General features: G+C 32.0%; 2 protein-coding genes and 1 long non-coding RNA gene across 5 annotated transcripts; 2 read left to right on the top strand and 1 right to left on the bottom strand.

Annotated features, from left to right (window-relative positions):
- Window positions 1–802: 802 nt before the first annotated feature.
- Window positions 803–6,667, top strand: LOC100881337 (putative ATP-dependent RNA helicase DDX5). Of its 3 annotated transcripts, none has more exons than XR_001097369.2 (8): window positions 803–859; window positions 1,016–1,087; window positions 1,433–1,474; window positions 2,026–3,027; window positions 3,244–3,422; window positions 3,493–3,552; window positions 4,400–4,809; window positions 5,542–5,764. XR_001097369.2 is itself a non-coding variant. In XM_012296876.2 (8 exons), coding segments are annotated over exons 2-8 (1,614 nt in total). In that variant the 5' UTR covers window positions 835–859; window positions 1,016–1,085; the 3' UTR covers window positions 6,129–6,667. The 3 variants fall into 3 exon arrangements, 2 of the variants coding, with proteins under 2 accessions (XP_012152335.1, XP_012152266.1); XM_012296876.2 differs by lacking the exon at window positions 4,400–4,809 and adding an exon at window positions 6,037–6,667 and having other exon boundaries at window positions 835–859; window positions 5,542–5,778; XM_012296945.2 differs by lacking the exons at window positions 1,433–1,474; window positions 4,400–4,809 and adding an exon at window positions 6,037–6,667 and having other exon boundaries at window positions 806–859; window positions 5,542–5,778.
- On the bottom strand, window positions 6,241–8,203 carry LOC143265335 (uncharacterized). Its single transcript, XR_013039760.1, has 2 exons — window positions 8,170–8,203; window positions 6,241–7,495 (listed from the first exon to the last, which is right to left on the bottom strand). It is a non-coding gene; the product is annotated as an uncharacterized LOC143265335 (long non-coding RNA).
- Window positions 7,111–8,171, top strand: LOC105664084 (uncharacterized). Its single transcript, XM_012297057.2, has 2 exons — window positions 7,111–7,572; window positions 7,637–8,171. The coding sequence occupies exons 1-2, from the start codon at window positions 7,111–7,113 to the stop codon at window positions 7,841–7,843; spliced, it is 669 nt and encodes a 222-aa protein (XP_012152447.2). The 3' UTR covers window positions 7,844–8,171.
- Window positions 8,204–12,486: the final 4,283 nt, after the last annotated feature.

Here is a 12,486-nt window from a genome sequence, read left to right on the forward strand (position 1 = left end):
GCGTTACGTGTGTTCAAAATGTGAAACATTTATTAATGGCGGAAAGTTTTAAACACAGTTCAATTTTTTGCTCATTCAAGAAACATCTTTAAATTAAATGATATTATGCTGAAATTAAAAGTGTCGTATTTAAATTAAACAAACATTAATATTATAAGTCCTGAAGTCTGCTGTAGAATAATTAATAATATTACTTAAAAAAGGTCACCTTTCCAAAGTTTAAAAACTCCTCAGTCCTAAAATTAAAAAATTCTAAATTTTCAAAGTCTAGAATTCTTATTTCAAAATATGAAATGTTATAGCTTATACTTTAAATTAGTTTTTGAAGCCTTCAAAGTTTTAATTCGATTCAAATACATAAGAATGGTAAGGGTACAATTTACCCTTGCGTCACAACCTTAATACCAGTGGTGCAAGATAGGGGGAGAAACCGGAAGTTTCTTTTTATCATTTCCATCTTATACATTAATAAATTACATAAATAAAAGTAACAATGGTACTTAAAATAATTATTTCGATTTTTAAAATTGATTTGAAAAGCAAATAATGTTATTGATTATTAAATTCCTAATTATATTTGTGTATATTTTTAATGAAATGTAACTGTTATCTGTTATAAAATAAAAAAAAAATCCTCAGTATTATAAATTTTTAAAATATGTACATCTGATATAGAAAAACATTCAATTGAAATAAATAAAATATTGTATTGAGTTACGTTGTTCTCGATCGAATTTGCAAAACCTGCGCACTGAAGAAATAACGTTTCTACGCATCCCCACCTTAGGATAAACGTTTGATCGACGTTTGTCTCATATCCGGCTTGCGGAAAATCGTTCTTTCTGTTCTTGGAGTCGGGGTGAGTAGGATGTTCGTTGGTTCGTTTGCATTCTAAACCTTTTACTGTAATACTATATTCGCTTGTTCATTTCTTTCTTTATATCAATTTCTCGATATTTTATTTTATTTTTTTTTTTTCAAACGATAATTCAAATGTACTAAAATTCTGTTTTAGAAACTGCAGTTGAAGTGAATCAGTTAAAGTATCACCTTGAATAGAAACTGAAACAACAAACTAATTAAATATGTGAGTAATAATTCCACTTTGAAATATATTAATGTATTGTACTTCTTAAGTTTATTTTATAGCACTTAATTAACATTATGGTTGTACGTTTCAAAGTTGCCTTCGGTCCGCCATTACATGAACATCTGCAATGCGCTGTTGAATTTTCTTTCATGTCCGTGCAAAAGTGTAAATTCGTGTTATATAATCATTTACGTTTCAATCTATTTTAATTTTGAATTTATTACAAAACATCAGTTTATTCCAAAGTTTTGCGATTAGTGAAGTTTGTATCTCCAAACATCTTTTCGCGGCGTGTATATTTTCCAATTACAGTTACTTAAAAAAAAAAATGATCTATTGAAGGTTACGACAGATAACGGGAGCCATTGGATCCCTCAGACTTAGGTTTGTATAGAAGTATATTCATTAATTGCTATGAATACACTAAAATTATGTAATTTAGTTTGTAATGTAATCTTAACAAACGTTTAATTTTTGTGTATTACACTGTTCAACAATTTTAACTTTATTTTTTTGCATTTATGTTTATAATTTTTTATAAATATTTACCAAAAATGGACCATACAGGCTAATTACTACTGCAGATGAGACTAATTCTTTAGATATACCTTAAGCATTTCTAAGATATAATTCAACTTCCTATACTTTAGTAGTGGATCCTTGAGATTTTGTTTTTGTATTACATCTGTTAACATTTATTGTAAGCTCAATTAAATGTTGAACAGTGTTCAGCCTCTCATTTTGGCATGCGTCCATTGTATACTTTAATGGATCATGAATGCTAATGGGAGGAATATTAATATGAGAACATGCCTTCGGAATCCACACACTTCTGTCTGGAGCCGTTTCTCTATGTTCACTACAATTACATATAAGTGTTGATGCAGTTTAATAAGATTTGTGAAATACTGAATTTTTTTTTATTTCTTTTATAGGACGTACGGAGTCAATTACCATAGTGGAAATTACAGAAATGTTAAGGAGCGGAGAAACGTGTATGGAAATACCAACACTAACAGGAATGGACGTTTTGAGAATCACAATAAAAATAATATTAACAATATTTCTGGCAACTTGAGGAAACCAAATTGGAGTTCAGAAAGTTTAAAACCATTTAAAAAAGATTTTTATATACCACATCCTGATGTCCAGTCACGTCATCCACAAGACATAGATTCATTTAGGCAAGAAAATCAAATCACACTTAAGGGAGAAAAAATTCCAAATCCTATTCAACATTTTGAAGAAGGAAATTTCCCTGATCATGTCATGCAATGTATCAGAAAACAAGGATTCAGTGAGCCAACAGCTATTCAAGCTCAAGGATGGCCAATTGCTATGTCTGGTCAAAATATGGTTGGAATAGCACAAACTGGCTCTGGAAAGACTTTAGGATACATCTTGCCAGCATTAGTACATATTAGTAGTCAACAACCTTTAAATCGTGGCGATGGGCCGATTGCTCTCATCCTAGTGCCAACCAGAGAATTGGCGCAACAAATTCAAGATGTTGCCCACAATTTTAGCTCTTTGTCATATGCAAAAAGTACATGTATTTTTGGTGGAGCACCAAAAGGAAAACAAGCTCGTGATTTAGAACAAGGAGTTGAAATCTGCATTGCCACACCTGGACGATTAATCGATTTTCTGGAACATGGCACAACCAACTTACGCAGATGCACTTACCTGGTATTGGATGAAGCAGACAGAATGTTAGACATGGGTTTTGAGCCTCAAATTCGAAAAATCATTGAACAAATTAGGCCAGACAGACAAGTTCTTATGTGGTCTGCAACATGGCCAAAAGAAGTCAGAAATCTTGCCGAAGAATACCTTGTAGATTATACACAATTGAACATTGGATCATTAACCCTGTCAGCTAACCACAACATTCTACAAATTATTGATGTTTGTGAGGAACATGAAAAACAAACAAAGTATGTATTATAATTTTAATATTAAGAATCTTTCAGAAATGATAGTTATTTTTGTTACAAGTTTTTGTATTCCTTTTATGATGAAAGCATTCTATGATAGTTTGTGATTTTATGTAGCTTTTATTCCTCTAAGAAGAACTGATTTTCATCTGTTTATTGTATAAATAGTTATCAGGTTGTTCATGTATTAATGCAATTTTATTTTTCTAATTTCAGATTGGAAAACCTTCTGCAGGAAATTAGTAGTGTTAATCCTAATGATGGAAAGACAATAATTTTTGTTGAAACAAAGAAAAAAGTAGAGAATATTGCCAGAAATATTCGTCGTTATGGCTGGCCTGCAGTATGCATACACGGTGACAAATCGCAAGGAGAAAGAGATCATGTTCTTACAGGTCCGTCATTATAATCTGTTATAACAAATTTTGTTTGACGTGTGAATTTATAATGAACATTAAATTTCAGAATTCAGAAGGAAAAGGAACGCAATTCTTGTAGCAACAGATGTTGCTGCCCGCGGATTAGGTAAGTGATTAATTTTCGTATGTCTCTTAATTCTTTTTGTTTAAACTATCAAAATTGCATTGATCTTTAGATAAGTTAGATTTGCAAAAATTTATATTTATTAAAAAGAAAGGAAATAAAAGTAGTAAAAAGAGTAGGGTAAAAGTGGCGATGTAGCACAGACTGGTTATATGAAGATGATGCCTCACAATTTCCAAAATAAAAATAGTTGATATTAATTAAGGAACCTATCATCATATATACAAATTAAGTAATAATATAATATTAACTCATTAGAGTTTATACTTCATATATTTCCCTAATTGATAGCAATAAAACACGTGTAATATGCGTATTTTAAGGAAGATTAATACTGATAAAGAAATACTTCTAAAGCATATTCTCAAACTTTACATAAGCGTGTACTAAATAGATGGCATTAATTAGCTGGTACATGTATTTTATAATTTTTATTACTCTATTATAATAGATACACTTTTTTTTATAGGAATATGAATAAAACTTTCTTTTAGTACATTTTATAATTTATTTTAATTAGGAAGGTATTCAACTTTTGTTAGCATTTTATTTCTGGGAATAACTTGATTTTATTACATGGATTGCTAATACGGTATATACATAATTTATTATTTAAGTTTATTTTATTATTTTTATGTGTTTCGTGTGTACAAACATTACTAATCGTTTACTAATGTAATCTATTTACGCACAACAAATACTTCTATTCTTGAGTCATGTGCTTGTGTTAAAGAATTGAGAAGAAAGATTTGAATATAGGTATTGCGTTAGTAATAAGTGTGGGCATCTTGTAATTTATGTTAATCAGTCTGGTTGTCCTTTGTTTCAGAGGCACATGGTGCACAAATTGTGTTGAGTGTGCGATGAAAAACGATCATTCGATAAAGAAAACATGGCTCACTCATTGTACATGCGCAATTCTGTTTTGTACATAATATTGTACTTAATGTGCCTCTGTGTTCAGCCTCTGTGTACCACGCGATAGTAGAGTGGTGCGCGGGTGGTGCCGCAATCGTGCTGATTGGTTGTGAGATAAAGCGGTGGTTTACAACCGGTACACCTCATAGCCAGTGTTCAGCCCGTGTCAGAGACAACAATCTATTGATTTTGCTACTATCGCTACTACTCAGTGGTGATGCTTAGGACACGACGTCGCTAAGTGAACTTGCATTTAAGAATAGCACACATTGAGGCGCTCTGTATGCAGTCATACGGAACGCATTGTCCAACGATAACTGGGTTTGTATTTGTTACTATGCAGCTAACTTACATTCATATACATTTCAATCTGAGATAGATATAATTTTTACAAATATTTTTATAGTTTAACATTTTTCTATTAGGTAAATAAATTTTCAATTATTACTGTTTTTTTTTTTTATTTGAAATACTTTCTTTTTATTAGGTAACAAAATAGGAAATAAGTTACATTTATACTTTTTGTTGAAGTCAGTTTTTTTAATTTTGAATAAACTTTTATGCGGTATTTTTAGTTTTGCACGTATAACTTGCACATAGAAATAGGATACAAGGAACTGCTGTACACAGTTTTTTGTGTCTTGAAGTTTTGAGAAACTATTCATAAGGTAGATTAATACTATAATATAGTGTATGATTATAGGTTTAGCTGCATATATATTTTGAATTGAAGAAAGAAATCTAAAGATAAAAGCAATTACTTTTTGTATTAATTTTTATTAATAGTAACTAATTTTTGTTTTAACGAAATTAATATAAAGATTTTATTGAATCAAGAAAGGTTTACTTAACAATAAAATCGAAGTTAGATGTTTCATTTATTGGATATAAAATATATATCATTAGAAAGTTAACATTTTTCACTAAACGCCAATTTTTGTATACATGTATAAATACGTATATTTGTACGTATGTATACATATGTATACACATATCATGGTATTTTATTTACTTGTATTACTATTTTGCATTTTAATACAACTATTTCTTCAGATGTCGACGACGTAAAGTTTGTGATCAACTTCGATTACCCAACATCATCTGAAAACTACATTCATAGAATCGGTAGGACGGGTCGTTCAAATAATTCAGGAACGAGTTATGCGTTCTTTACACCACAAAATTGTCGACAAGCGAAAGATTTAATCAATGTGCTCCAAGAAGCGAAACAAGTCATTAACCCTAAACTTTGGGAACTCGCGGAGAAAACCGGAAATGGTATTGCTCAACGTAAGTATTTACTTATGCAGTACAATCTCACACATTTTTATCAAATTAATAAAATCTTGCATTAGAAAATATAGAAATTTAGAATTTACCATTGTATACACATTTAGGACCTATTTTTGTTGAAACGTGATATTGCTATACGCCATTGTGCTTCCTTGTGTACTGTCCGCCATTTTGTTTTTTACCATATATCCAGTGCAGCGTGCAATTGTGTTTCTAATGTACTCTTAATTAACATAAATATTTGTATATTTGCAGATCGTTGGGGAAACGACAACTATCGTAGACGAGAAAATAATTTCCCCAAAATTCACAAACGATTTGATGCAGTAAATTACTTCAACGCGTAGATCTGTTCCAACTTCCGACCACATTACCAAACAAAATTATCTGTTGGAGATTCAAAACTTGTTGCAAGGAAGATTCTTCACGTTATTTTATGTTAGATACGTGTTCGGTTAGTTCTTTTTTATTTTTATTTATAATTGTTTTAATTGCTAATAATAGGGACTCAGTAATACAATAGAGAAACAAAAAACATGTGCTTTTGATAGATTTTTATTACTATATTTTTACACTGTCATTTGTTTGAAGCACGGAGAAAGTGAATAAATACGTAAAATGCGATGATTGACAATATTGCAAAGATTAAATTTAGTTAAAAAATTTTTTGTTTTATTTAAATCTTAGTTACAACAAATTTTAATTGTAATTTATAGTGAAGGAATTATGAAGATTTCTTTTTGAATAAAAATTCTCTGTGTATTTTCGAAGATGGGGATTTAAAGAGACATGGGTAGATAGTAAATGTATCAGTATTCGTTCCACTTTAATGTGATCAATTTTATTTTTTGATCATACAATAAAGTTACTTTCTTGTTTAACTATATTTATACGTTAAAGTGTCCTAAATATTATGACTAAAACTACATTTGTTACATGAACGTTTTATCAATGTTAAGTATTGATATTACGAGATAATTTTAATTTATTGAAAAAGAGAAACATCGGTTGATCGATTCAATCTTACAGTAAAGTATTATCTATATGTAAAAATGTAGTTTGATTAAAACTTTCCATCGATCTGACGGAGTATTCAAGACCGTCATAGCACTTGAACCTGCGTTTCCCGTAACTCCGCACATTGCTGTATCACATTTGTAATTTAAGAAATAAACTGACTAAATTAAAGAACCAAAGATTTATTCTTCAGATTATCCTCACTATGTTATACATTTAGATTAAGTGCTTTTCACATATATTATGAATTTATAAGCTGTTGTATTTCTTAAAAATTTGATTGTTCCATTTATTGATCAAACAGTGCAGACAATGGAAGTAGCAAGAATATCGGTACTTGATTATATTCGAGAAATGAAAAAACCGACCGTTTGTAGACTGATATTATGTGCTAAAATTACAAATAATGAGAAAATTATAAAATGGATCAATCTTGTAATGAAAGAGAACTCTACAGAACACGTAACAGGACTGCTCCTAATTAATTCTGATTTTCTGATTCATTTGATCGAAGCTTCAGAAGATGAGGTATTCCAATTGTGTAATAAACTGTTTCTTATTAATTCAAGCGTGGTGAAAAATATTAAATGTATATACATACAAAATAATGCGAAAAGATTGTTTGAAGCGTGGTACTTCAGAAAGTTGAATGACAAGATCTTCAAAGGTGATGAAACATGTGAAGACACTTTTGAAACTGCATCCAGTACATATAAAAAAATAATTTTAAATTTACATAAATTATATTGGGAATTACGAAACGTAACAAATCGTGTAAGTAAAAGCAGTGTAATAAAATTGTAACATTAAATCATTTATGATGAAATCTTTTTTGTAGGAAATCTTGATCGAACAATTAGATTTAATATCTACAAAAGGACATTCGTGTATTCCATCAATGAAAGATATAGAATTTGTACTTCAAAGTTCTTGGGGATATGATTTGACAAAATTAATAAATGACTACTTTAATTTAAATTACTCTTGTAATTTCGATGATTACTCGCAAGTTTCTGAGATGGTACAGGAAATCAAATATGATTAATTTTGTGAAATACTATTTGCTGATAAAAATAATCTATATTTACAAAGCAAATATATAGCATTATATAATTAAACAAGTGCGTATTTTTCTGAAATGGCAGAGTTATGTTAGGTTAGAATAATACAGAAGTTATGCAGAAAAGGGTTATGTCGCAGAATAAACCAGAGGCGACGCTCTCTGTTTAAACTGGTTGTACAAACGAGCGGGAAATTTAAGTTAAGTCAATCCGGAAATAATTATTACAAACATATAAGAAAATGAAAAACTATATATCCGAAGAAATTACAGATGAATGAGTTACAGAGATATGACAAAGTATTTATTACAAACAAATTTCTGGTTCGACTGCCATACTTCCACACTATGCACATGCGCACCCGCGATCAGTGTCGGACAGTCGTGAGATTTTATCTCACGCGAGAGCTTTATGCGCATGCGTCAGCTGACGTCACAGGTTACTGCCAATGCTGTACCAATGGTACACGCAGTGGTGACTAATGAGGGCACCTTAATGATCCCACATAATTTTTCAAAAATTCTTATAATTGCACTGTAAACTATGAATGGATGGGTTAGATTACATTAGGCTGGGTTAGGTTAGTTATATATATGACTGTATAAATCTATACAACTATATATACAATTACAAGTAAAATTACAATCGTAGCTCTTAAATTCTGAATTCTAATTCTAAATTAAATTCTAATCGTAGCTCTTAGCTCGGTATAGTTCTCTGAAGATTTTTTAAAGCCTTCAGAGAACTATGCCAATTACCAGGTCACACCACGTGGAGGTGGCTACGATAGCGACCCACCCTGACTCCAAATCCCATCCTCCCTCCAAACGCAACCTCATTTATCAGAAGGATAAATGAGTTCTAACTCTACTCAGCTCATACGCTCGCATATACAAGTTCTTTACCACAATCCAGTAAAGAACTTGTATCACACACACAAACACACGCACATACATTAACGTAATACATACGCTTAACTTATTCTAAATATACGCCCACACACATACGCTTAACTTATTCTAAACGCCGCAGGGTACCTCTACTTCTAAGCTTGCACTCTTATGATCTATGACGAATTCAAAAAGCAAAGGGGCAAAAAAGAAAGTTAGAAGAACTTTCTGTGAAAAAAGGGGACCATTATTTTTCGCCAAGCGAACCTTGCTTTCCATGGGTCAAAGGGTAGCCCATAGTGGCTTACGTGAACCACGACGGCAAAGATGAACCGAAGATACCTTTGGTAAGAACGAGTGATACACCCCAGTTGGCGGAGGGTTTCCCATTTCTGACGCGCGGGCGACTTATACAGAGGACACCCTTGCCGTGATGCCCCTTGGCAGTATGGCGGCAGATCGGGGGGGCACATCATGCTATGAGAGGTGCTCCCCCCGTTCGGCCCCGCCGGGCAAAGAATATCACTCGCGCTACACCGGCACTTGCAGCTCACCTCTACCGCGTGTTCACAGCGCTATGAACCCCCAATGATCCACTTGGGCGCAGAACGAGTGACAAAAAATAAGAGGGTATGCTACAAGCTAACGCGTACAAAGTTTGAGAATTGAGAAGATGAGTGCAAGTTGGAAGTAGAGGTACTTACAGGGACCCACCCACCCTTCCCACACGATTACAATTACTTAAAACTAACGCACGCATAAAATCAACTTATAACTAGCGCACGCATAAAATTAGCTTAAAACTAACGCACGCATCCCTCGATGATCCCTCGATGATCCCTCGATGATCCCTCGATGATTGACATCCTCAATGATGACCTATTACCTATAGAATAAATAGGTGTAACAATAATTCATGCTGACATTTAAATTTATATTGACATTTTCAGAATAAAAATTAAATAAACCTCGAATCGACTCGCTAAAAACCTGAAACAGAAAAATGCAATTAAGACACATATGAATAAATAAGTTGCTTACATAAAATTAAAACCTGAAATATACAAAAATGATTAAAACAAATATGGAACATTGAAAACACTTACATAAAATTAAAGCCCTAAATGTGCCTTTTGTTCTAAAATTGCACTCGTATAATGTAAAAGTAAGTAAAGAAAAGAGTAAAAGAAGAAAGTTGGAAGAACTTTCTTTTAAGTTTAAAGCAACTGTTAATAAAAATGATAGGTTACTACTACAAACTAATATCTAACAAGTTAAAAAATTATCGTCAAGATGAGTGCAAGTTAGAACAAAAGGCACTTACAATTTGCGCAAGCTTTTCGTTACATATCGTAACGAAAAGCCTGCGCCCGAGCCCACCCAGCCTCCCACAGCTCGGAATTAGAATAAAACTAATGCACTCAACATAACTTACAAAAAATTCAATTCTGAAACAGACAAAAATTTGTTAACATAGAAAATTAGGCAAAGGAGTGAAATATTTTAAATAAAATCGTAGCTCTCAGCTCGGTATAGTTTTCTAAAGACTTAAAAATCTTTAGAGAACTATACCGATTACCGGGTCACACCACGTGGAGGTGGCTACGGTAGTGACCCACCCTAACTCCAAATCCCATCCACCCTCCAAATGCAACATCATTTATCAGAAGGATAAATGAGTTCTGACTCTACTCAGCTCATACGCTCGCATATACAAGTTCTTTACCACAATCCAGCAAAGAACTTGTATCACACACAGACACATACATTAACTTAATACTAATTTTTTGGGATCCCAAATTAATACGCTTAACTTATTCTAAACGCCGCACGGTACCTCTTCTTCTAATATTGCACTCAAATAATCTATGACGTATTCAAAAAACAAAGGGGAAGAAAGTTAGAAGAACTTTCTATTAGAAGCAAAGAAAGTCAGAAAAACCATCTACTAAAACAAAAGAAAGTTAGAAGAACTTTCTGACAAAATGAAAAGAAAGTTAGAAGAACTTTCTGCGAAAAAGGGGGACAGTATTTTTCGCCAAGTGAACCTCGCCGTCCATGGGTCAAAGGGTAGTCCATAGCGACTTACGTGAACCACGGGACAGAGATGAACCGAAAGTACTGGCAAGAACGAGTGACACATCCGCGGAGGGTCTCCCATTTCCCCGCCGCTTGTGTGTGAGACAAGTCTGACCGCAGAGAGGAGACCCCTGCCGTGAGGCGGCAAATCGAGATGGTTCATCGATCGATCGGCCCCGCAGAGATGTGTCCCTGGCGCTACACCAGCACTTGCAGCTCACCCCTGCCACGTGTTCACAGCGCTATGAACCCCCAATGATCCACTTGGGTTCGGAACGATTGACAAAAAATAACTGAGGACACTACAAGCTAACGCGTGCAAAATTCGAGAATTGTGAAGATGAGTGCAATTTAGAAGAAGAGGCACTTACATGGACCCACCCGCCCTGCCCACAAGCATACACTTAAAACTAACTTAAAACTTAATCGACTTAAAACTAACGCACGCATCCCTCGATGATCCCACGATGTCTTCAAGAGATGTCTTCTCATGTGTAAAGATGAGAAACAGGATGCGGAAAAATAGATAGGAAAAAAGGGAAAAATTCGAGTCGACTCGAAAGAAACATGCAAATTAAATAACTAATACATGCAAATGACTACTACATGCAAATAACTAATAATAAATAACACTCGTAAAATTAAGAGAAATGTGAGTCATTAAAAATGACGGACGTAAAATTAAAACCTGAAACATACAAAAATAATTAGACAGAAATGAAACATTAAAAATTACTTACTTGAAATAAAAATCTAAAACAGATAAAAGTGATTGAGGCAAATATAAATCATTAAAACTTACATAAAATTAAAACCTGGAACAGAGAAAAATAATTAACAGAAAAATGAAACATTAAAAAATATGTACATAAATTTAAAACCTGTAACATACAAAAATAATTTAGACAAGCATGAAACATTAAAAATTACTAACATGAAATAAAAACCTGAGACAGACAACTATTTATTAAGACAGAAAATAAATTACTTACTTAAAATAAAAATCTGGAAGAGACTAAAATAATTAAAACACATATGAAAAATTTACTTACTTGCTTAAAATAAAAAGCTATAACGTACAAAAATAATTAGATAAACATTGTGCATTAAAAATTACTTACTTGAAATTAAAATCTGAAACATACAAAAATAATTTAGACAAGCATGAAACATTAAAAATTACTAACATGAAATAAAAACCTGAAACAGACAAATATTTATTAGGACAGAAAATAAATTACTTACATAAAAGAGAAACCTGTAACATACGAAAATAATTAGATAAACATGAAATATTAAAACTTACTCATAAAATAAAGACCTGTAACGTACAAAAATAATTAAGAAAAATATCAATCATTTACACAAAATAAAAACCTGAAACATACTAAAATAATTAAAAGAAATTTCAAACATTAAAAATTACTTACTTGAAATTAAAAGCTGAAACATACAAAGATAATTAAGGGAAATATAAATCATTAAAACTAACATTAAATATAAATCTGTAACATACAAAAATAATTAGACAAGCATGAAGCATTAAAAATTACTAACATGAAATTAAAACCTGAAATAGACAAATGTTTATTAAGACAGAAAATAAATTGCTTACTTAAAACAAATTCCTGTAACAGACAAATATTTATTAACATAAT

The sequence above is a fragment of the Megachile rotundata genome, chromosome 11, assembly GCF_050947335.1.
Source record: "Megachile rotundata isolate GNS110a chromosome 11, iyMegRotu1, whole genome shotgun sequence".
NCBI classification, from domain to species: domain Eukaryota; kingdom Metazoa; phylum Arthropoda; class Insecta; order Hymenoptera; family Megachilidae; genus Megachile; species Megachile rotundata.